We start from the raw sequence: 23,791 nt of genomic DNA on the forward strand, positions 1-23,791 counted from the left end.
TGAACTGCTGTAATAAAATTAGTCATCAAATGTGTTAGGACTCCAAAATGTTATTGGAGTTTTGATTTACTCTGTACTTCTGGCAGTTTAAAATAGGTTCCAAGCTATTTAATCAAATTGGTTACATAGATCAGCATCAGTATGTTAAAAGTTTTAGCATCCTTTTTTTTTTTTTTTTAAGTTTTAGCATCTTTATTACTAGGAGATCTTTCCAAATAAGTATTTATACAAATATGAAAGTAACAAAGTTTGGGCTACTAAAATTTTTAAGAAAAGATTTTTCAAACCTTGACTTATAAGCATGCTTTTATGAAAACACTTTCAGCTGAAAATCTGTAAGTAGTCCTGTCCTTGAAGGTTTTGGAGGTCAATCTCCATTTCTGCAGGCTTGCCCTGTCATACATCATTTTCTTACATATAATTTATTGTCAGATTGGTTTCCATACAACACCCAGTGCTCATCCCAACAGGTGCCCTCCTCCATGCCCATCACCCACTTTCCCCTCTCCCCCACTCCCCATCAACCCTCAGTTTGTTCTCAGTCCTTAAGAGTGTCTTGTGGTTTGCCTCCCTCCCTTTCTGTAACTTTTTTCCCCCTTCCACTCCCCCATGGTCTTCTGTTAAGTTTCTCAAGATCCACATGAGTGAAAACATGGTATCTGTCTTTCTCTGCCTGACTTATTTCACTTAGCCTAATACCCAATGGCCAAAGGCCAGATTTCATTCTTTCTCACTGCCAAGTAGTATTCCATTGTATATATAAACCACATCATTTTTTTTTTTTAATCCATTAGTCAGTTGATGGACATTTAGGCTCTTTCCATAATTTGGCTGTTGTTGAAAGTGCTGCTGTAAACATTGGGGTACATGTGCCCCTATGCATCAGCACTCCTGTACCCCTTGGGTAAATTCCTAGCAGTGCTATTGCTGGGTCATAGGGTAGGTCTATTTTTAATTTTTTGAGGAGCCTCCACACTGTTTTCCAGAATGGCTGTACCAGTTTGCATTCCCACCGGCAGTGCAAGAGGGTTCCCGTTTCTCCACATCCTCTCCAGCATCTATAGTCTCCTGATTTGTTGTTCATTTTAGCCACTCTGACTGGCGTGAGGTGGTATCTCAGTGTGATTTTTATTTGTATTTCCCTGATGAGGAGTGACGTTGAGCATCTATCTTTTCATGTGCCTGTTGGCCATCTGGATGTCTTCTTTAGAAAAGTGTCTATTCATGTCTTCTGCCCATTTCTTCACTGGATTATTTGTTTTTCGGGTGTGGAGTTTGGTGAATTCTTTATAGATTTTGGATACTAGCCCTTTGTCTGACATGTCATTTGCAAATAACTTTTCCCATTCCGTTGGTTGTCTTTTAGTTTTGTTGATGTTTCCTTTGCAGTGCAGAAGCTTTTTTTTCTTGATGAGGTCCCAATAGTTCATTTTTGCTTTTAATTCCCTTGCCTTTGGAGAAGTGTTGAGTAAGAAATTGCTGCAGCTGAGGTCAAAGAGATTTTTTCCTGCTTTCTCCTGTAGGGTTCTGATGGTTTCCTGTCTCATGCTCAGGTCCTTCATCCATTTTGAGTTTATTATTGTGAGTGATGTAAGAAAGTGGTCTAATTTCATTCTTGTGCATGTTGCTGTCAGTTCTCCCAGTACCACTTGTTAAAGAGACTGTCTTTTTTCCATTGGATACTCTTTCCTGCTTTGCCAAAGATTAGTTGGCCATACATCTGTGGGTCCAATTCTGGGGTCTCTGTTCTATTCCATTGATCTATGTGTCTGTTTTTGTGCCAATACCATGATGTCTTGATGATTACAGCTTTGTAGTAGAGGCTAACCTCTGGGATTGTGATGCTTCCCACTTTGGTTTTCTTCTTCAATATTACTTTGGCTATTCACGGTCTTTTGTGGTTCCATACAGATTTTAGGATTGTTTGTTCTAGCTTCAAGAAGAATGCTGGTGCAATTTTGATTGGTATTGCATTGAATGGGTAGATTGCGTTGCGTAGTGTTGACATTTTAACAATATTTATTCTTCCAATCCATGAGCATGGAATGTTTTTCCATTTCTTTGTAGCTTCTTCAGTTTCCTTCATAAGTTTTCTATAGGTTTCAGCATACAGATCTTTTACATCAAGAACCATAAAATACCTAGGAATAAACCTAACCAAAGATCATACATCATTTTTGTAGCAACTGACTTCTTCCTCTTTGGGTGCAGTTCCTGTTAAATATGTCTGGTCTTGTTGGTTTTATGTTAGTAGGAATATATTCTTCTTTTTCATTGTTTTTTGTAGCATGTAATCTGCTGGACTTGTAGCATTATTTCCCATGAAATACTTCTTTTTCTCTTCTTTGATTTTTTTCTTTGCATCCCAAGAGATCTATCTTTTTGCATTAAACTTCCCTTGATAAAGTTCCTTCTGTCTGCCATGCAGTTTTAGAATGCTCAACATACCTCTTGTATACCATTATGGTATAGAAATGCTTCACTTGGGAAATGGTCCCTCCAAATTTAAGTTCTTTACGTGGATTAGTAGTTGGGGAAATACTGAGTCACATGGGTTTTGTGGCCTCTGAGTTGATTTTTTGGGTGTTTGTGACCATATCAGAACCTTGGAGGAGATGTTTATGGCTTGGCACTTTTACCTTCCTCTTGTTGCCAGTGGCACCCTGAATTTCTTTTCGGGACCCATTCTTTATGGATGTTGGACTTGAAATCAGACCCAGGACTTAACAGGTTCAAGCAGGTGGATCAGCATGCCCCATCCCCATCCCGTGCTGACTTGTTCAGGGATGGGTTTACAATATTCAAAGTCAATAAATGTAAGGAGACATTTGGAGATTTCACGTTCTACCCCTGAGTAGAGAGGGGAAAAGATTGATGGCTCTAAGTGCTGCAGCAGTTTTGTGACCCTATGAAAGGAACGGCCGGAGATGCTGGGGCAAAGGCTATAGGGAGAAGGGCCAGTTGTGTGAGAGGAAGGGTCTGAGGATGCAGCCAACTCAGTGGGATTCAGGACAGAAAGAAAGTAACTGGGTCCTTGGTGAAATAATTGGCCATCTTGGGATAAGTCTACCCCTTAACCATTCCTACCCGTCATCTTCTTAGTTCTAGAAGCCAATATCTTTTAAGGTATTTTGAGTAGGATGTTTGGTTCTTTAAATTGAAAAGATTCCCAACTTGAAGAAGTAGAGGGTGCATTGATTTAATTACAGTAGAACACTCTTGAGTAACCTCCAGTTAAGCAATGTAGTGGGTTAATGAATGTTCTTCAGCTCTTCTCCCATCAGTTAAATAGTTTGGCTGTGTCTAAAGCATGCTGAATGCCCACCGCTAGCAAACTGCCTCAGTGCTCAAAAGGCCATGATCCTACATGCAATGATTGGCCAAGTATTAAAAGTAAGCGTTTGATGTATTATTTCAGGAATGATTTCTTGCTTCTAACCCTTTTTGCTTAAGCAGTCATGATCACATCAGAGATCAAAGTGCACGCACGCACATGCACACACACAGTCACTCAGTTCCATTCTCTGTGGAATGGGGTGAGTTCTAAATGGGGTGCTTGTCTGTTTTGGCTTGCCAAGGATAGACCTACTTGATACTGCTTATCTCTCTATATTAATAAAAAGGGGCCCCCTTATCAAAAGGGATTTGGTTTGGATGATAAACAGTATGGTTATTCTAGTGATAAATCACGTAACAGAATTAAACCTATTCCCTGCAATGTTTCATGACAAGAGGAGGGGCCACTTGGGAGTCAGTGAGCACTGCTACTAAGGTCCATAAAGTCAATCATTTGGTCTCAATTAATTGAGCCCAAATGCTATTGTTCAGCAAGACAAGAAATAACCAATGAAAGTGTTTGCAGGACGACCGGGTGGAAAGACAGCTGGAACCTTATTGTTAATAGTACTTGGTCAACATTATTGGCAGCTGGCATTATTCTCAGTGTGTATCATGCTCTTAGGGAGTAGTCTGAACTTCCAGTGGTAGAGTCCAGGGGAGTTTACGACCTGCGATCTTCACATGAAATTGGGCATCAAAAGCAAATTCCTATAATGTTCTAGCCATGTGAACCCAGCCCCCTGGTGCCATATCCATCAAAACCACCTTGGCATGAAATTGGCTTCCTCCCAGGAGCTCGGGGGGTGGGGTGTGTGGGGGCGGGGGGCGGATCTTCCCTGCAGTTTACGAGCAGAGAACACGATCTGCTTCTTGGGGCTTCTTTCTGCACTTTCTCAGATGATTTCTGACTCCTGCTTACACACTCTCAGGGTGTAGAACTTGGAATGCCCTTCATGATGTGACCACATCTACATTTTTATATTCTTGGGTCTGAATGCCTTCAGGAGTTTGTCAGGTTGAGAGAAGGGATACATAAGGGATGTATTTATATTTTATTGAAGAAAAAAACACAACTTTTTAAAATGAGGAATGGGAGCCTATGTCCCCTGTCATCCCACACACTGTTAAGGCTTTGAGGTGAGTTTCCTACATGGGGAGATGTGGGAGGAGATGGTGGGCATTGCTCTTCGGAGCCACTAGAGCTGCATTTTCCCAGCCCCGGTCATTCCCAGGCCACACTCATGATTTCACCTGTTTCTACCCAGCACCTGTATGATTCCTTAATGCCTTCCTTTAAATCAACTCTGTTTCTAACTAAGTAAAAACAACCCCATTCTGAGTAATGATCTGAGTATCTGTGGTTCCATGTGTTGGTTAAAACTTCTCTAACATTGTGAAATATGGTTTTTTTTCATTTCTCATGTTTATTTTTGAGATAGAGAGACAGAGCACAAGTGGGAGAGGGGTAGAAAGAGAGGGAGACACAGAATCTGATGCAGGCTCCAGACTCAGAGCTGTCAGCACAGAGCCCGATGCGGGGCTCAAACTCACAAACTGCGAGACCATGACTTGAGCCGAAGTCAGGTGTTTAACCGACTGAGCCACTCAGGCACCCCAAGAAATATGTTAACTACTAAAGTCTTTACAAGTTCCTTAGTGTTCGACTCAAAAGCGCTTGTCTAGGGCGGGTTGTAGGGTGTGTGTGTGCGTGCACGTGTTGCTCATATGTGTGCGTGTATATTGGGAAGGGGTGAGGGCAGGGCATAAACCCCTCTCCATCCATGGTTCAAGAAGGAGGAGATTGAAATTCCTTTATTCTACTACCCCATTGGCTATTTGCAGTCCAGATCTCTGGCAGCAGCATTCCATTTGAAAAGGTGCTCCTCTCCTAGGAATTCAAGAGCAAATTATGACAAATGGTTCTGTTACTAAACCTGGTTCTTCTGATCCCTGAACCCAAGCCATTCATTAAGTACCACTCCCTTTCTCACCCCATGTCTTCCAGTCACGAAAGCCAAAGCTCCAGGGCCCCTCAAAGGATGACTAGAGATCCTGGTACGGGGTGGAGATCGTGTCTGCACCTCCATCCCCGTGACCGTCCCCATCCCCATCCCCACCACTGCTGGGTTCCCTGTGAAGTCAGTACTAGCCACAGGTGTGGGCAGGGCTTTTGCAACCAGAACTGGCAGAAAGCATTCCTTGGTCCTCTTCCAGGCTGCGCTCAGATTCCTCTTCTGTTGGCCCTGGCCCTCCAACTGGCCTGTCTTTCCTTCTTCCTCACTCAGAACTCCCTTTTCATCTCCATGCACCCCATCTTTCTTAGCCACAGCCAGTTTTTCAGCCTTCTGCCACTATGACAACTCTTAAAAGCCGTGCAGAAAACAAATTCCTTCCTATGCCCTGTCCTGGGATCCCCCACCCAAGCCAGACTCAAGACTGGCTGCATGTTGTCTCTGCAGTATAAAATTCAGAGCAGAGGCAGGAGAGCTGGCTCTTGGTCTTTGTGTGTTGAAAACAAACACCAAGTGAAACCCAGCTTCATTTCCCTTTTTGAATGTCCATAATCCCCTTATCTCCCTGTGTGGGATTTCTGGGCCTGCTGCAGGACGGATGTGTGAGTCTCCCACCCATTTCCTTCCCACAGCCCTCAGCTCTCTCTGCCTCCCTGCTTGCATACATCCCTCCTTCATCCAGCCGGCAGCTCTGTGTCCACACCAGCAATATCCCTGACAGTTCTTTAATTGCTACACGCATTTGTATGGTTCCTTGGCAATTATATTTCAGACCCTGTCAGGGTACCTGCTAGCCTCGGGGTTCTGTTTATATTAAATATCAATAAAAAGCTGATAGCATCAGTACAGATGGCAGGCTCCACAAAATCATATTTTACTGGGAGCCAGGCCTGTCCAGAAGATGGAAAGAAGGAACGTTTAAATTTCTTTCTCTCTTCCCAAAGGTTGAAATTAGAGGAGACTTTCTGTGTGAATATCAGGAATGGGTTCTTACTAAAGGATGACAGCTATATATTCTCCCACTGGGGTTGTCTTTTATTGCGTGTGACTTGTCATAACATCAGTTTTCTCCAGAATTCTTTCTTTATGTCCCCCTACCCAGCCCCAGAACATAGGACAAGGTTTCAAATACCCTAGATTTTTTTAAGTGTTTATTGACTGATGGGTAAGATTTTATTTGGCTTTACTTTGAAGGGGAGTGATTTTGGGGCAGAGGTCCAGGGCTGAGCGTCATAAATCCCACTGCCAAGGAACACTTTAGGTGAAGGGACAGCCTAGTTCCTCCCTGGCTGCGTGGCCTCCCCTCACCGGACTCAGTTGCCTCATCTTTCAGAAACAGTATGGGCCTTCCCAGGAGCCACGAGCATGATGGAGAATGAGGGCGAGGGCAACTGGGGCCGTGTGGATGCATAGCTGCACCCAGAAGGAGAGCCTCACTGAAGGTTTGCAATACCCGGATGTGGGTGGTCGAGGATTTCCCATTCTTATTGGTTCCCATTCTTTCATGCTGCTTATGAATAACGTCTGTCAGTGAGAGGCGTGCTGCAAGAATGGCAGGCAAGGATGTACATTCCGAGGACTGTTACAACAGAACAGTCGGTGGTAGCAAATCTGGGACAGTCTAGCTGTCTGGGGACATAGTTTTCCCTGTTGCCGTCAATAGATTTTCCCATTTGTGTGCGATGTAAGGAGCATGCCAGCTCCCCTTGGGCTAACTCCCCCTCGGTGCGGTGCTCAGGAGGGTGTTGTCCAGGCTCCCTGCTGCTGGGGACTTCCCGCTTAGATACTGGGACTGTGACGAAGAGGGCTTCTACCTTGGCTTTCAGAGTGCAAAACCTGGACCCTCACATGTTTGCTGAGCTCCTTCTCTCTACATACCACTGACTTTCTCACACTCTGTCATTCTAGTGCAGGCACCGTTATGTCCCCCTTGAACGACAGCAGGAGCCTCTATACACACTCCCTCCACCCTCGACCACCTGCCTCTCCAAATGGCAAGGGTGTTACTGCCCTGTCTTTGGGCCCTCCAGGGGCCTCCATGGCTCTTGAGATTGACAGCAGACTGCAGACCAGGGTCTTCAGGGCCCTGCCTGGTCCCCTGGCCCTGACTCCTCCCACCTACCCCAGCCTCCTTTCTGTCCTCTGCACTGTGGGTATTTAAACTTAGAGTTGGCAATGCCAGCAGTGCCTTGCCCCTCCCCTCTGAATGACTATTCATTCTGAAGATTCCAGCTCCATCAAATCTGGGCTAGCAGGACCTCCCCTAAGAGCATGTTTCCTAACATTGTGTTTTTCCCTTCTTATACTAATCATGACTGTAAATTTATACACAATTAGGTAATTACTGGGTTGTCTGCCTCCCCTACTGGTCTGTACGCTTCGTTGGGTTAAAGGCCATGTCTGGTTTTGCCCACTATTTTATCCCCAAATCCTAGCATGTTTCCTGGCATTCAGCAAATGTTTTCTGAATGAATGAATAAACAATCCATACTATAATGAGTACATGATGTACACCTTTTAACCAGGTTGTCCAGTGGTAGTAGAACTAGTTGCTATAAATGGAATAATTAAAATACAAGAATGGAGAAGCCTTAGTGAGCTTGGCCAGGGGCAGATGTGGGTGGATGCTGGAGGCTGGAAGGGAAGTGGATTTGAAAAGCGATCCTGGGCCAGACCAGAGCATCTTGGGGCACCACGCAGTGGGGTACAGTCTCCGTGTGATGGGTTAGCAGGAACGACTGATGCTTCTGGAGTAAGCTGAGTGGTCTAGCTGTGTTACGTAGCACAGATTTTCAAGCAGGATGCTGAGCTCCAGGGAACCGCTATGAGGGATTTGCAAGGCTGTTGTTGTTCTGGTACTGTGGTAGGAAAATGGTGCCTCCGTGCTCACCCCATCTCTGGAGATGATGAGGTTTGTTTCCTTTCCAACCAGAGTAAATCCCCAAGAAGGAATGAGGCTCTGGTTCTTCAGCTTTTCATTACAGACCTGAAGGGAGACTTGGTTAGTGAGAAAATGATCTCTGAAGACAGAGGTGTTTTAAATTAGCTAGTGAATACTGGCTTAATTACAATTTATCATAAATGCCATTTTAGAATCAGAAGCCTCTTGAGATGTGCTTATCTTCACTCTAGAGTGTGTTATTCAAGATTTTATGCCTTGTAAATGTCCCCTCTGCAAGCAGACCCCAAATCCAAATGCAGGTGGTGACGGAAGACCTTCCCTGGTGGCTCTGGCTCTGCAGCAGAGAACCCAAGGTGGATGCATAAGGGGACTCTCACAGAGAGCTCTGAATTGGTTCCCAGCACTACCCTCTCTTCGTTCACCGTGTCCTCCTGAGCTAATGCACACATCCTGAGCATTATTAGGTGCAAAGATGCCATGTCCAGCCCTGCCCGAAGACATCCTGATCCCAGCCCCGTTCTCCAGGGACCACCCACTCCATTCATTTGCTGACAGCTGGGGACAGGCAGCCTGCTGTGAGCCACCTGTTACCTGGTGTCTAGACTACACGTCCTGTGCCTTCCCTTTTTCCCTCCCTCTACTTACTGTCTGGTAGGCAGTAAATAGAGTTCAAGGCCTCCACGCAAGTCATCTTTCATCTAATAGTTTAGATGAGGAACGTAGCTAATCTCTCCCGTGGGTAAGGTGATGATGTCCTGGGGAAATGAACTTCAGTGCTCCAAGGGTCAATTTCCTCATGTGGAAAATGGGGTAGGAAGAGGAGTTGGTAGCCATCTTGCATAGGACGTGGCCCATTACAAGTGTTCCAGAAATGGCAGCCTCTGCTGCTGTCATCATCATCGTTATACTTTGATTTCTGTCATATCATTTTCTTCCTCTTAATATCTCCAACAAAGACTTGAAAATGATTTATTCCAGGGTAATAAGAGTGATGAGGAGGGAGAAATGGGAATTTCTCCACAAAATTTAAAATATGTTAAGGGAGGAGGGCCATTTAAAGTTGATATATTTAAGGCAAAACAAACAAACAAAAAATCACACAAACAAGTGGAGTCATTGATGTGAAATCTCACTGGGCAGTTAATCCTGACATCTGTCATGCTGAGGCAGTAGTCTGAGATGGTGTCCAGCACCTTCTGGGATTTGCCAAACTGGTAAGTGTGTTTCCCATTCATTTTGCTTTCCAGATCCATGCAGAGTGGTTCAGCATTGGACCATGAATCCTCCTCATCCCTTTGGTTTCAGGACTGCCAGAAATTGACTCCAGCTTTGTGGAAAGCAACCTGCATTTAATATGTAGCGCGTCACTAAGTTTAGAGGAAGGGGAAATGTTTGGCAAATAAGTCTATTTTATAATTCAACACACATTAGTGGCTATTTTCCAATATATATAAGTGCTTGATAATTAGCATCAAAACTACTCATTATTTAATCTATGACCTATTTAGAATGAATGAGAGATAGCATTTACTTGCTGAAATGGGAGACACAAAAACTCTCCAGCCATTCTCCCTCTGTGTGTGGTTCAATGTGCAACACTGTACAAGAGCTCTTGTGTGGACTCAGTCCCCTGTGCCTGCTGTGATTTCACATCCAGGAGTCACACCTCTTCAAAGACCTTTAGGCAAACCTAAGACCCTTCCTCTAGCTTGTTCAGGCAGGAAATAACCTTCTTTACAAGGGCCACGCTTCAGAAACCCAGTTGAACATGAATTCAGACTGTTCCTTTCAATGGTTTTTGGGTTAACAGTGGTTTGTAATTGTAGATTAGCCTGTAATTATTCATGGACACTCAGATTCGCTAGAAATGGACCCATATTTTGTGGTAGAAAATGTCAAGTTTAAATTAATACAGTGATGCTGCTAATTCACTGGAGAATAAATGATATTGAGAAAAAAGATGGTGAGCGTATCAGGTGACTTTGAGGTCTGGAGAGGAAACCCAAGTGCTAAGGCATCCGTAAAGATCCTGATTGCTTGAAGGAAGTAGGCTATGCTGGCTATAGATTTCATAAGACAAGAAATTTGATTTTGGAACCATGAATAAAAGCGTAGTGAGCCTTGGCACTGGTGGAGCACAGATTATGTCTGTGAGAAAATGTATGCTTGGCAGGAAACTTTGTCCATCTGCTAAGACCTTCACCGTGGCCTGCCCATCTTGCCAGCCCAATTTCAAACCTCTTCCCCTTTGCTTATGGGGCCTCAACGACACTCGCTGGTTTGCTGTTTCCCAGGACACAGGTTTCTTCCTGGCTCAGGGCCTTTGCCCTTGCTACTCGCTCTGCCTCAAAGCTTTTGCTGGCCAAGGTGTTTTTAAACTGACACCTTCTCAGCATTCAGCTCTCTCCTCAAAGAGGTCATCTTGGACCACCCAGTTAGAGTAACTCCCCTTTCCCCTTTCCATACCTGGTAACTCTCAAGCCTACCATCCCTTTTTATTTTCTTTGTCACACCCACTTCTGTTTGGAACCTTCATTTATGTGCCCATTGTCACCCTTCCTCAGACCGAAATGTCCACTTCATGGTCTGCCTGGGTCACTGCTGAATGCCCAATGTAGTTGGTACTCAGTGAATATTCATTGGATGAACAAATGAATGTAAGAGTTGTCAAGAGTACCTTGCCCTGATAATTGGAGGAAGGGAGGAAGAGGCTTAGGTGAAGTTTCATCTGGATAGCTATAGGAGAGTGGAACTGCCCGGGATGGGGAGCAGGGGACCCACCCCAGAGTTGTGACTAGTGATGTACCACCTGATGGTAACAGAGCCCTCCCTCTGCTGAGCACCCTACATGCCTTTTCTCAGAAACCTTTGAGTGAAAGCCACTCTGGTCAAAGAAGACAATGGGGCTCAGGGAAGCTAAGTCACAAGCCCAAGGCCACTAACTGACAAGTGCCAAGTGAGGTCTCATATCCAAGACTCCCAACTCCAAAGCCTGCATTTCACACTGGCATGCTGTAGTATTAAGATGCTGTGCAGGGACTCTTGCTGCAGAGAACAGGGATAGAAGAAGTGGGGTGATCTTCTTGGGACCTTATTTATTTCCTCACGCCTGGCATAAATAATGGCCAATGTGTATGGACCATTTTGTGTGTGCCAGTTGCTGTGCTGAGTGCTTTACATGCGTTAATTTGCTTGAACCCAAAGGGCTGATTGACTGAGGATGACAAGAGGGGCTACCCACTCAAAGATACAGAACAGAAATGGAAAAGTGTGTGAGTGTGTATGGGAGGATGCAGAGAGAACATCGGCCATCCGTAACATCAGAAAAACCCCCATGTAACAAAGTGCAAACTTGTTGAGGGATGGGGAAGCACAGGTGAGAGCATTTATTTGGGTGGAAATAAAAGAAGGAAACTACAAATTCTTTATGGGTTATATGGTACATTATAAAGACAGAGCAGGGACGTGTAAGCTGCTTTTCAGATGCAAATTGCAAATAGATCACAAAGGTGGTGTGGGACTTAAGCTGAACATCTGATAAATTTCTGACTGGCATTGGAGGTAATTTAATCTCTCAGAAGGTAGAGGAAGCAGGAAGCAGAACTGCTATTGCTGGACTTCACGTTGACCACTGTGAATAATAAGTTGACACTGAATGGACAGGGACATTGGAGAAAATGACCATGTGACATGGAGCTCACTGTATTGAGCAGAAAACTGGGCATTGACACATACATGAGGCATTAAGGGAAATGAGTTTAGTCCAAGTGAGAGCCTTGTAGGTAGGACCTATCAACAGAGATTGAGAAGAATGGTAAGCTCGTAAAATTATAATGCAGACGTGAAAATCTGAACTGTTTCCATTAAAAGGATCCGTCACTAGGAAAAAGCCCTACCCATATGAAACTCAGATTTTAAAAAGAACATATACAAACCATGAAATATGGGTATATTATGTAGTATAATTAAGGGAGTCTGAATACATGCAGGGAGTTGAGTGGTGGCCTCCGGAAGATATGCCCCAGTCCTGACCTCTAGTACATCCTGCATATGTGACTTTATATGGAAACAGGGTCTTTGCAAATGTAACTAAGTGAAAGATTTGAGATGAGCTCATCTGGAGTTTAGGGTGGACCCTAAATCCAGTGACTGGTTTCCTTAAAGAAAGAGATGACACAGAGGTACACAACGGGAATGCCGCGGGTAGATGGAGGAAGACATTGGAGCGATTGTGTCTATAAAACAGGAAGCACTAAGGGTTGCTGGTGACCACCAGAGGCCAGGAGAGCAGCGTGGAACAGAATCTCCCTGAGAGCCCCTGGTAGGAACCCAATCTGCCAATTCTTTGATTTTGGACTTCTGGCCTCCTGAATACTTTTCTTCTGTTTTAAGTCACTCGGTTTGTGGTAATTTGTTATAGCAGCCACAGGAAACTAATACAATACATTAACCTCCTAAGAAGACTAGGGGTGGAAGTGAAACCCACGCTCAGATTAGTCTGAGACTCCTGAAGAATGCTAAATGAGGCAGAGGGGGAGGGCTTTTCAACAAAGTTAGAAACAAAACACACACAAGTAGAAGGGAAACCCACTGCTGAGGAGGATGCTGTTGTTTTTGCAAGTGACCTTAAAAAAGCACACCTGCTCAGCAGCCATAGAGGGAACATCTGGCTGGGATGTGGCCCACAGTATCATGTTCACCTCCTCCTCAGTAGACAGTGGAAGGATCTGAGGACCTGGGTAAGCAGGATATGATGGGTGGCACTGACCCTTTGGGCTCTTTCATTTCTGCTCTCTGCCAGTGATGTTGGGAAAACCATTTTTAACTTAAGTTTTAGTGTCTGTTTTAACCCAGATATTTAGATGCAGGCCCCATTTTATAGCGTTAGCATTTTCCTGTTTCTTTTCATCTCTTAGATGATGAATAATGGACAGCAGTTCGAGATTTTCCCTTCTATTAAAATTGCTTGCTAAGCAAGATTGTGAAATCAATATACTGTGATTGTTTTACAAGCCAGAGGACATGTTATCTCAAATATTTGATCAAATAGGTGTGTGTAACACAGCCCTCATTTTAACTAGACCATATTCTTTAGTGATTCTCCTGCCCTTGTTCACCGTGCCCTGGGAAAATCAAAGCCCCCTTTTCTTAAAGAGGCATAATTTCAGAGCGACATTTAGTGTCAAAATGATTGTTGAAATAACCTCTGACCATCACAATTCTTTTTGCATTTCTGAAGGTGCTCACAGGTCCCCAAGGGGCAACCCTAAGTTTCTAGGACCACCTTGGGGTATGAGTGGCCTTTTACTACCCCCAAAGAAATCACAGTCAAGAAAAAAGAATCTCTAACTGGAAACTGTTTGACTGCTTAACATGTTGAGACAGTGAGTGAGGGAAATGGAATTTTTGCTTCTAATTGTGGAAAGTTTTTATATGATGGCAACATAATTGAGGCCATTGATGGAGGAGGCAAGAACCATGGAGTTTTCAGTGTCATTATTGTATTTACATCTTTGTGGATTAATTTCAGTGGCTTTTGTAACAAGGAGTGAGTCACAGTAATTATTGTCAAGCTTGTACAGGAGCAAAAAAGGGTTCCATTTTCCAGGATTGTGAGGATAAAGTCTTTCTCAAAATTACTTTGTGGTAAAAGGTTGAATTGGTCATTTTCACTCTCCGAGCCTATGATGTGGTTTACTATAGTTTATAAGAGTTTGAGCACTTACGTTGAGGTGAGATTCAGAATCCCACTTGTCTATGGAATCTGGGTAAGCAATCTGAAAGAATAAGACAGGCTGGAGGTAAGACAATACAAGACACCATGTCTGCCTGCTGGGTTAGGCGCCATTTTGTGGGCTCTTTCTCAGACCTCTTCAGATGGGCATCTTGGGGGCAGCAGTCTGGCAATGGGCAGGCCACTGTGGAGGAGGGATGGGGTGCACTGTGCCAACAGTGAGTTTCCTTGTCACTGTACCTAATTCACATGACCATTTCTAGCATTATTTTGCTAATTGGCTTACTGTGAAACTTGAGGACTAGAGTGACCAAATCTGTCTTTATCCCCCTGGTGTAGAATGCAGGAATCTTTGGAATAAAGATGCCATGGTGGGATTTCTGTGACTTGGGGTCCCACAGGAAGTTCTGTTGAGGGTGTTGGAATCCAGGTGAATGGAATTGCTCCATTGATGACTTTCTGAATGCCTTTTGCTGTTTGTGGTCTTCTGTAGATTTGTTTAGCCTTTCAAATAGCCCTTTAAGTTGTGTATTATTATCCCATTTATAAATCACAGATCAGAAGCTTTGTCACTGATGAGTTGGATGCTTTTAGGAAAGAACCTAACTTCTTGGTACTCCGTTTCTACTTGTGGAGCATGGAGGTTACTAATGGCGCCTGTCTTGGAGGGCTGTGGTAGAGGCAATGGGAGATGAGCTAAGTACGTGCTTGCACCATGGGAGAGACTCAGTAAAGATTTCTGCTCCTTCCCCTCCTCTTCCTCATCATTAACATGCTCACCCTGTTGTCATTCTTACGCTCATCATGCTGGGACTGGATGGTGATCTCCCCTCTTAACAGAATTATGCTTTATGTGGCATCATTTTGAAACAGGATCTTAAGAAGTTTAAGAAAAAGTGGATGGTCACCAAGCATCCTTAGTGATCCATCTTTCCTCAACCACTATGCCAAAATAAAATACTTATTGTCCTTCTTTGCCTTTGCCCTTAATTTTTATCTGTGGACAGAAGGCAAAGAGTTAGCTTTGGGCTGCCAAGGGTGAAGAAAAGAGATTTATTCATGGGATCACAAGGGAAGAAGAGTAGACGGTTGTGATGAGCAACCTTTGTTTTATTCATCTATCCATCCATTCGTCTGTTTAAAAAATTTTTTTTAATGTTTATTTATTTTGGAGAGAGAGAACAGGACAGAGCACAAGGAGGGGAGGGGCAGAAAGAGAAGGAGACACAGAATCTGAAGCAGGCTTCAGGCCCTGAGCTGTCAGCACAGAGCCTGACTCGGGGTTCGAACTCACGAACCATGAGATCATGACCTGAGCCAAAGTCCAATGCTTAACCAACTGAGCCATCCAGACACCCCCATCCATTCATCTCTTCATGTGTCCATAAATGTCTGGAATTTCTGCCATGTGCTGGTCAAAGGGGCACAGCAGAAGACCACATGAAATGGTTCCTGCCCTCCTGGAGTTCACCATTTGCTGAACAAAAGAGGTAGAGAGATGTAGTTATGTAATTGCAATCTATTTATTTATTTTTTAAAAAAGCAAACTTCTAAGTCAGAGGTGAAGAGAATTGGGACAGGACCATGTTGGCTGAGGTCATTGCAGTGAGAGAAAACACATTTTTTCCTGTTTTTATTGCTGGGTTCTGACCCAGGAGAGGCAAAAGGTGGAAAATAATGCTTAGAAGGTCTCTCTCTGCTTTCTCAAGAACTCTGTGCTGTACAAGGTTGAAAGTTACAAATAAAGGGATGTATTTTTCAAGTAAGGAGTCATCAATAAAGGCTCCTGGGTGGCTCTGGGGGCTTGGGCAGGATGAGGAATCCCTGATGTATGGAGTTCCCAGGAGCTAAATGTTTGGGAAGCTATAACTTTCTTCACAGCTTCCTGTAAGATGAGTCTCATGCTGCTGCTATCTGCCAGCTCCAAGGGACGCCAGCCGGGGTTCTCTCTCACTTTGGTTTGTAACTTTCTCTTCTCTCTGTTTCTTTTCAGACCCAGCAATCGTCAATGGGGTTTATTGGTCCGAATCCCTAAACAAAGTTTTCGTAGATAACTTTGATCGTGACCCGTCTCTCATATGGCAGTACTTTGGAAGTGCAAAGGGCTTTTTTAGGCAGTATCCAGGTGAGTATCCCTGCCTTGAGAATTATGATTGAGATTAATGACCCTGTGATATTTTTCTTTCATGTTCAGGGTTAAATTTTTCCCCCTCCCATTAGGAGAAAATGAAAGATTAAATTCAAATCTGTTATATCTATTGTCATGGTCCAGATAGGCGCGGTAGCATGGCGTCTGTACACACACACAGGCATTTAGATCTGCACGTGGTTTCCACATCTTTCTCAATAGAGCAGTTCATCGAGCTGCACCAAAAGTGAGGAGTTGGGGTGTGAGACACACCATATTTGATCTTTCTGGACAAGAGTTTGCTTTATTACTATTACTACTACTATAGTTACTATCATCATTGTTATTACCATGGAAAGGAACAAGTCATAATTGGGCTGAATTTTAAATTCTGACCAAAGGGGTAAGAAATGGAAAATGTGAGGGGCGCCTGGGTAGCTCAGTCAGTTCAGCATCCGACTTCGGCTTAGGTCATGATCTTGCGGTTCGCGGGTTTGAGCCCCGCGTCGGGCTCTGTGCTGACAGCTCAGAGCCTGGAGCCTGCTTCGGATTCTGTGTCTCCCTCTCTCTCCACCCCTCCCCTGCTTGCACCCTGTCTCTCAAAAATGAATAAATGTTAAAAAAAAATTAGAAAAAAAAAGAGAGAAATGGAAACTATGAACTGAGGTTTCCCCACTCCAGAGCTGACCGCCTCGGAGGAAGAGCTCGGACTGGCCCAAGCACCGCCGATGGCACCAGCTCATCTTCAGGGCCGCCAAAAGCACCCTCAGATGGTATGTTCATCAGAGTTTGTCCATCATACCTTTGGAACAGGTGTTCCTGAGGCCTCCCCAGACCTCCACTTTGCAATAAGAATTTAATTCTGGCTTGGTTTGAATTTTAATTAAGAAGGGAAGTTTTAATTTTGCTCACAAGTTGTGAAAACAGGACTCGAGGCTGCAATTGTGCCAACATCACAGCTGCAGAAATTAACAAGCTCAACCTAAAAGAAGGAAAAAACTCCCGGCATAATCTTGGAGCAATTAAGTGGAGACTTTTATGTTTTCATTAAGTAAGACTAGGCACCTGATGTCTTCCCACTTTGAGGCACAGAGACCGCCAGCCTCCGCCTCGAGGAGCCGTTTGCCCTGCACACAGCATCTGTCCCCTGAGACTTGCCTGCCAAGTGTCTGCTTTGCCAGATTATTCGACATTTCCCAAGAGTTGTGTTCAGCGGGGCACACGTGGTTCCTCCTGGAGCTCACAGAAATTTAAACAATAAGCATCCTAGTAAAGATAATGTTATAATAAACAGTGGTCTATTAAAGTTCCAGTGTCACCAAATTGCAATCTGTTTTGATACACTCAACAGAGAGCAAATTTAACACAGATGTTGCTGAAAATAAAGCGTGGGTGAGGGCTGATCCATAGATGAAGCTACAGGGACCTCTTACCATCTTACCACGTGGTGTTTGGATGAGGGTGGAGCCGATAAGAAGAAACCATAGATCATCTTTTATCTCCGCCAGCAGGAAGTCCTTAAACTATGGTCATGAGGAAATTTGAAAAAAAAACGGCGGGAGGGTGCAGTAGACATCTCAGGCTGCCATAACAGAATACCACACACTGGGTGGTTTAAGCAGCAGGTGTTCATTTCTCATAGTTCTGGAGTCTGGGGAGTCTAAGATCAAGGTGCTGGCAGACTTGGTTCTTGGTGAGAGCCCTCCTTCCGGCTTGCAGATGGCTACCTTCTCCTTGTAGCTGCACATGGTAGGGAGCCAAAGCTCAGGTATTTCTTACTCTTCCTAGAAGGGCACTAATCCCACCGTGGGAGCTCCATCCTTCTGACCTCATCTAAACCTAAGTACCTCCGGAAGGCCTCACCTCTGCATACTGTCACACAGGGTCATGTTAGTTTTCAACCTATGAATTTGGTGGCAGGGACAAACATCCAGTTCATAACAACAGGACATCCTCATGAAGGGTGTATCTAACAGGGGAGATGAATTTACGTACAAGGTTTTGAATCAGTCAGAGCCATCGACTCAGAAATACTTACCATGTTTGTGACATTTGTGGCAGAATTTTAACTTTGTAAAATTCCTGCATCTTTTCTGTGCTAGTAAAGACACGAGTCATGGTCCTATGGTGTTTCACTGCCCTATTAATGTCTTGTGGTCACTCAGTGCTTGGTTCTGAACAGAAAACACACCTCTTGTCTCTTGGACACAAAATGATTGTTAGAAGAATGACTCATGGACATTTTTTTGCTAGGATTTTTTATCTTCAGGAAACTTCGTTCCATGTTTAGAGTGGTATAATAGTATGAATCAGTGGTAAGTCTGCATGTTCTTAAAGAGAAGGGATATTTCTTCATTCTTCATTCAGTGTGTGCTGAGTTCTTGTTTTGTTCCAAGCACTATGAGAGGCTAAAATGGTGAACTTAATAGAAAAGGTCTCTGCCCTCATGAAGTTCCCTCTTGTGGGAAAATGCATTCCTCAGGATTTTGGTTGCAAGTGACAGAAACTGCATTCTAGCTAGCTCCAGCAAGGAATACATTTATTGGCTCAGGTAACTTGAATTCTAGGGAATGTGCTGTTTTGAGACATGGCTGGATCCAGTATTCAGCATTGTCATTTGGATTTTGAATCTTTCCTTCCCTCTTTCCTCTCCACCTTCCTCTATTCTGACCATGTTTCACTGGCAGGTGATCTCCTAGTGATGGAGAATATGGCTGTGTGCTTGCAGCATTATTTCTCACTATGGTCCCAGAGGAAGAGAGAGCATCTGTCCTAGTGGCTTAGATGTAAGTCCAAGGATTATTCTGGTCTGGGTCACATGCCCACAGCCTCAAGTGAGGGAGGCTGGACAGTGGTAGGGCTAGCCATCTGAAACCATGGGGATTGATCAGGATTACATTACTGTGGCCTCGCTTGGCGGGGATCCCCAAAGGAAGGAACAGGGAACATGAGGGAGACAGACAGGTGAACAGGTCATGATGGTACAGTGTGTTTAATGATAACATGGGGGAAATAGAAGGTGCTAGAGGATCACTAAGAAGGAGGGCAATCTCAACTTCTGTAGGTGGGAGCATGGAGTTCTCAGAAGGGGGATTTTAGTCAACATCACCCTAATAAAGTACCTGGGATGATGTTGTCTCTTTCTGAATAGATTTACACAGGCCTTTACAAGTTCAGTGTAGGGCCTTTAGCCATGTGGCAACACTTCCATGGGCTGTCTTTTGGATGATATAAGTGTTCTATATCTATAGCACCTGTTATGGTAACCAACGGCCACATGTGGCTATTGAGCATGTGAGATGTGTCTAGCGAAGACAGGGGAACTAAAATATGAGTTTTATTTAACTTCAGTTAACTTAAATCTAAAATTAAACAGCCACATGTGGCTAGTAGCTGGCATGTTCAGCTGTGTAACTCTATGGGTAAAGACTTTTGTTGTCTGATACCCAGTTTCCAAGGTACTGGCCTACCTTTTAGTTCCTGTATTACAAAAAGGTCTCACTGAGCAGAGAGAGAACTCTGGTTAGGCTCTTCTGAACAGCAACAGCCACAACAGCAACAAAATACAGATAACGGGTCTTTGAGCTCTGCAGGATTTGTTACTCAGGCCTTATCAAAACTCTGCTTATTTCATTGTCATCCTTGGGTGTCTTTGGGAGTACGGTTAATATGAATATAATATTAATATTAATGCTGATCATAGTGATAGTGACCATCATTTATTGAGCACTGTCCTAGGCATCTATACAAGCATTGTCTGGTTTAATCCTCAATAATTCTATGGGCTGGAGCTACTATAAAATGCATTTTACCAATGAGAAAGCAGACCAAGGGGTTAACTGACCAAGCCACACCAGCAGGATAGGAGGGAGTTGGTAATGGTGTTAATATTTTCACCACCTCTTTCATGCTTTGTTCTTATGGCAGTTCTTAATCTATAAAATATGAATTCTGGCCTTTAATCCTGAGCCATCAGGCTTTCAATCCCCATCTCCTTTGCTAAGATATCTGCCCCAGGAGGACAGAGACGTTTGGCTATCACTCTGGTACCATCATCAACAATAACATAGTGTATAGGTGTTCAGTACATATTTGTGAATGAATGAATCACTCAGTGGACCAAAATCTACCAGACATATTGGTCTCATCACACTGTTAGTAGCAGCCCTGCCTCCTCAGATACAGTAGAGTTACTGCCTCTCTGAGAACCTGGTCACTGGCTATAGTCAGTGGGACACAGTGACTAAGTAGGGAACTGGCATAAATACATTACAAAGCTATGCTCCCTTTCTTTTCTCTATTGCTTCCCTCCTCAAAGTCTTCCTGAGCCAATGACTACATAATTCCTTTTATCTTGAGATTCATTCCCCAACCAACCTGGGTGGGATCCCAAAAGGCATAGTGGCAATTCTAGAAATTCTATAGCTCATGGGGTGCTTCTTGGCTACGTATCAATTTCCTGGTTCTCAAAGATTTAAGATGAGCCAACTGTTATTTCTCGGTGATTTAAAGTTCTTTGAACAGTTTCAAAATATCTGTGTGTACAAAAAATTATATACTGAAAAGTTGATATATCCTAGGGGAGATAGTACCAGCTGAGACAGGGTTGCCTGGTGTTTGCCTCCAAAAACACATTTTGTTTTGAGATTGGGAAAGGAAGGGCTCAGTGGTCCAATTAGTTTGGTAAATGCTGCCTCTGCTGAGCCAGTTATGGAGATTCAAGATGCTATAAACAGATTAAAGGCCCACGGTCTCCATCCCATGGCACAGAAACCAGTTTTACTTTTATTCATTCAACTCATGCTGACATCCCGGAGGACTTCTCATAGGACATCTTCATGTAACGCCTGTGTAAGGAAGAGCATGGTGACGTGGCATTTGGGAAATAAGTCCTATGGTCATAACTGGCAATCTCAGGAAAATCTTTTGAACTCTGAGAGACTGGAGTCCCTGCTATGAGTTGAAAATTTTGACCCAAGTGCCAGGTTTGGGCAAGATGTCTCCTCGGTGCTCATCCAGTCCTGACTTGAGTCAAGTTATGACCTTTATTGTTCTACCTTAGGCCACTATGCCTAGAACTGTCTCAAGGTACTGTCTTAATCCCCACTCAATGTATACCTCACATCCTGACCGGGAAAGGCCTGGGTCTCATGGTTCCTGCTGCCACCCAGGCTCCTTTCCTTTGTCAGAGACATTCTGTATGCACAGCCATACCAGAATTCCTCCGGTTCCTTGAACTTGACATGCTCTTTTCAATCTCAGGACCTTTGCACGTTTCATTCTTTATGCCTGGGATATTCTTGTTCACCCTGTGGCCACCACTTTGGTTTTATGAGTCCTACCCATATGTAGTGGGTTGAATAATATCTCCCTCCAAATTTATGTCCTCCTGGAGCCTCAGAATGTGACCTTACTTGGAATTAAGGTCTTTGCAGATGTAAATAAATAAGTTGGGATGAGATCACACTGAATTAGAGTAGACCCTAAATCCAGTATGACTGATACCTTTATAAGAGGAGAGGACTGACAAGAGGGAAGACAGGGGCAGAGATTGGGGTGATGAAGCAACAAGTCAAGGATCACCAAAGATTGCTGGGAGCCAGCAGAAACTGAGAAGACACAAGGGAGGGGTCTTCCCTAGGCCCTGTTGACACCTTGATTTTAGACCTCTATCCTCCAGAACTGAGAGAGAGTTCTTTTCTGTTGAGCCACCCAATCTGTAGGACTTTTGTTATATCAGCTCTAGAAAACTAATATACCATCATTCTGCTCTCAATTTGAAGAAGATCCTTCTTCCCATTAGAGTATTGGAATCCCCTTTTGTACACTAATGTAGCCTCAGGCACTTCTCCTTTGTGACATCTCTGGTTCCTGGGATTTCTTATCCTTTGCCAGCTTCCCTGCCCAGCATGAGGCTTCCTGAGGGCAGGCAGGGGCCAGGCCTGTCCTTCCCAGTCAAGCCTCTGGGGTTGTCCCATCTGTTCCACTTTCCTTGGAATTATATCCTTTATAAGGTTTTCCCAACAGACTCATTTCATGTCAACTTTTTCAAAAAGCACCTAGTAGGGCAGTGCTTGGAAGGAGTTACAAGCCCACGTGCAGGTGCAGGGGAATGATCTCAATCCAAAAGGAGAGCACTGAGTGTCATTAATCCCTTCCCCCCAGGCCCTAGCCTAAATGCTGGAACTGTAAAAAGAATTGCACATTTTCTTGTCCCAGTGGGGCACACAGAGACGGGGCTGAGATGGGGAGGAAGGACAGCAAAGTGGGGAGGAGTGAAGCAGGATCAGACACAGTCCTTGTCTAAGAACAGTCACCACAATTTAATTTGAGAAATGAACATCCGCTGAAGGTCTACCGTGGGTCAACACGGTATAAAATAATTATCTTTATTTGGGCTAAAACCAACTCTTTGTGAACTTATAAATTGGAACATTACCTGGCCTCATCATGGTTAGAATTTCAGTGTGTGTTAAGACCATGCTATCCTAACTATACTTGGCTTTACACAAAGCAGTGTATCTGTTTTGTTTTATTTTATTTTATTTTATTTTAAACGTTTATTTATTTATTTTGAGAGAGAGAGAGAGAGCATGTGCAAACAGGAGAAAGGCACAGAGAGAGGGAGAGAGAGAATCCCAAGCAGGTTCTGCTCTGTCAGTGCAGAGCCCAATTCGGGGCTTGATCTCATGAACCATGAGATCATGACCTGTGCCAAAATCAAGAATCAAACACCCAACTTTCTGAGCCACCCAGGTGCCCTTCCATTATATTTTAAATAAATTGTGTTTTTGTCCCTTGGTGTGCAATATCATGTCAGTGTTACTTTACCTTCATTGCCTAATGACCTTCAATTGGCAGGGGCTTCTCATACTTCTGTTTTCTGATTTGGTACAGGAAACTCTTTACATTAGGCCCATTTGTAGGTGGGACATGTAGGTACAAGGAGAACAGAATAAAATGATTTTTGGGTAACAAACGGCCATCTCATGGTTTTCTGAGTAATAATTTGGGAGTGTTATCTCAGACACGTTATTATTTCAGTGTGGTCCAGAACGTTGGCCGTCAGTAACTGGAAAGGAGACTCCCACTGCTACCATTTGAGTCAGGATTTCCTCCTGTGAAAATCAGTTTTCTCTTTTTATTTTCTTAACTCTAATGTCTGTATTTCAAATCCATTCCTGAGCAGCATTAATGGTTGAAAACAATGATTTGCTATCTTATTTTTAGGGAGCACTTTTCTTTTTAAATGAAATTTTATTCTTAAAAACCAAGTTGTAAATAGAGAATGTTAACCTTGGATGTATCCCGACCAGTCTGCAAACCACAAGATGAAGGATATGGGATCCTGTCTTACACATGGGGAAAACTCCCCAGGCTTCAAAGCCTGAAATTCAAACTTTGTAATGCAGCATAATTAGGACCATTTTTTTCCCATTTCAGTTGTAGAAAACCAGACCAGTATTCCTGATGGTAAATACAAGAGTGAGGGGAAGACAGGCCTGTGTATATTCTTTTTTTCTTTAAATGTTTATTTATTATTTTTGAGAGACAGAGCTCGAGCAGGGGAGGGGAGGGGCAGAGAGAGAGAGGGAAACACAGAATCTGAAGAGCTGTCAGCACAGAGCCCGACGCGGGGCTTGAACTCACAAACCATGAGATCATGACCTGAGCCA

General features: G+C 43.8%; 1 protein-coding gene across 4 annotated transcripts in view; it reads left to right on the forward strand.

Moving 5' to 3' along the window:
• CACNA2D3 (calcium voltage-gated channel auxiliary subunit alpha2delta 3) overlaps nucleotides 1-23,791 on the forward strand; it is an 866,452-nt gene that overhangs the window by 372,537 nt on the left and 470,124 nt on the right. For all 4 annotated transcript variants that reach the window (XM_045493219.1, XM_045493218.1, XM_045493220.1 and 1 more), the window contains one exon: nucleotides 15,981-16,112. In XM_045493219.1, the coding sequence (XP_045349175.1) occupies nucleotides 15,981-16,112 (132 nt within the window). The remainder of the gene's footprint in view (nucleotides 1-15,980; nucleotides 16,113-23,791) is intronic.

The sequence above is a fragment of the Leopardus geoffroyi genome, chromosome A2 (genome assembly GCF_018350155.1).
Source record: "Leopardus geoffroyi isolate Oge1 chromosome A2, O.geoffroyi_Oge1_pat1.0, whole genome shotgun sequence".
Taxonomy (NCBI): domain Eukaryota; kingdom Metazoa; phylum Chordata; class Mammalia; order Carnivora; family Felidae; genus Leopardus; species Leopardus geoffroyi.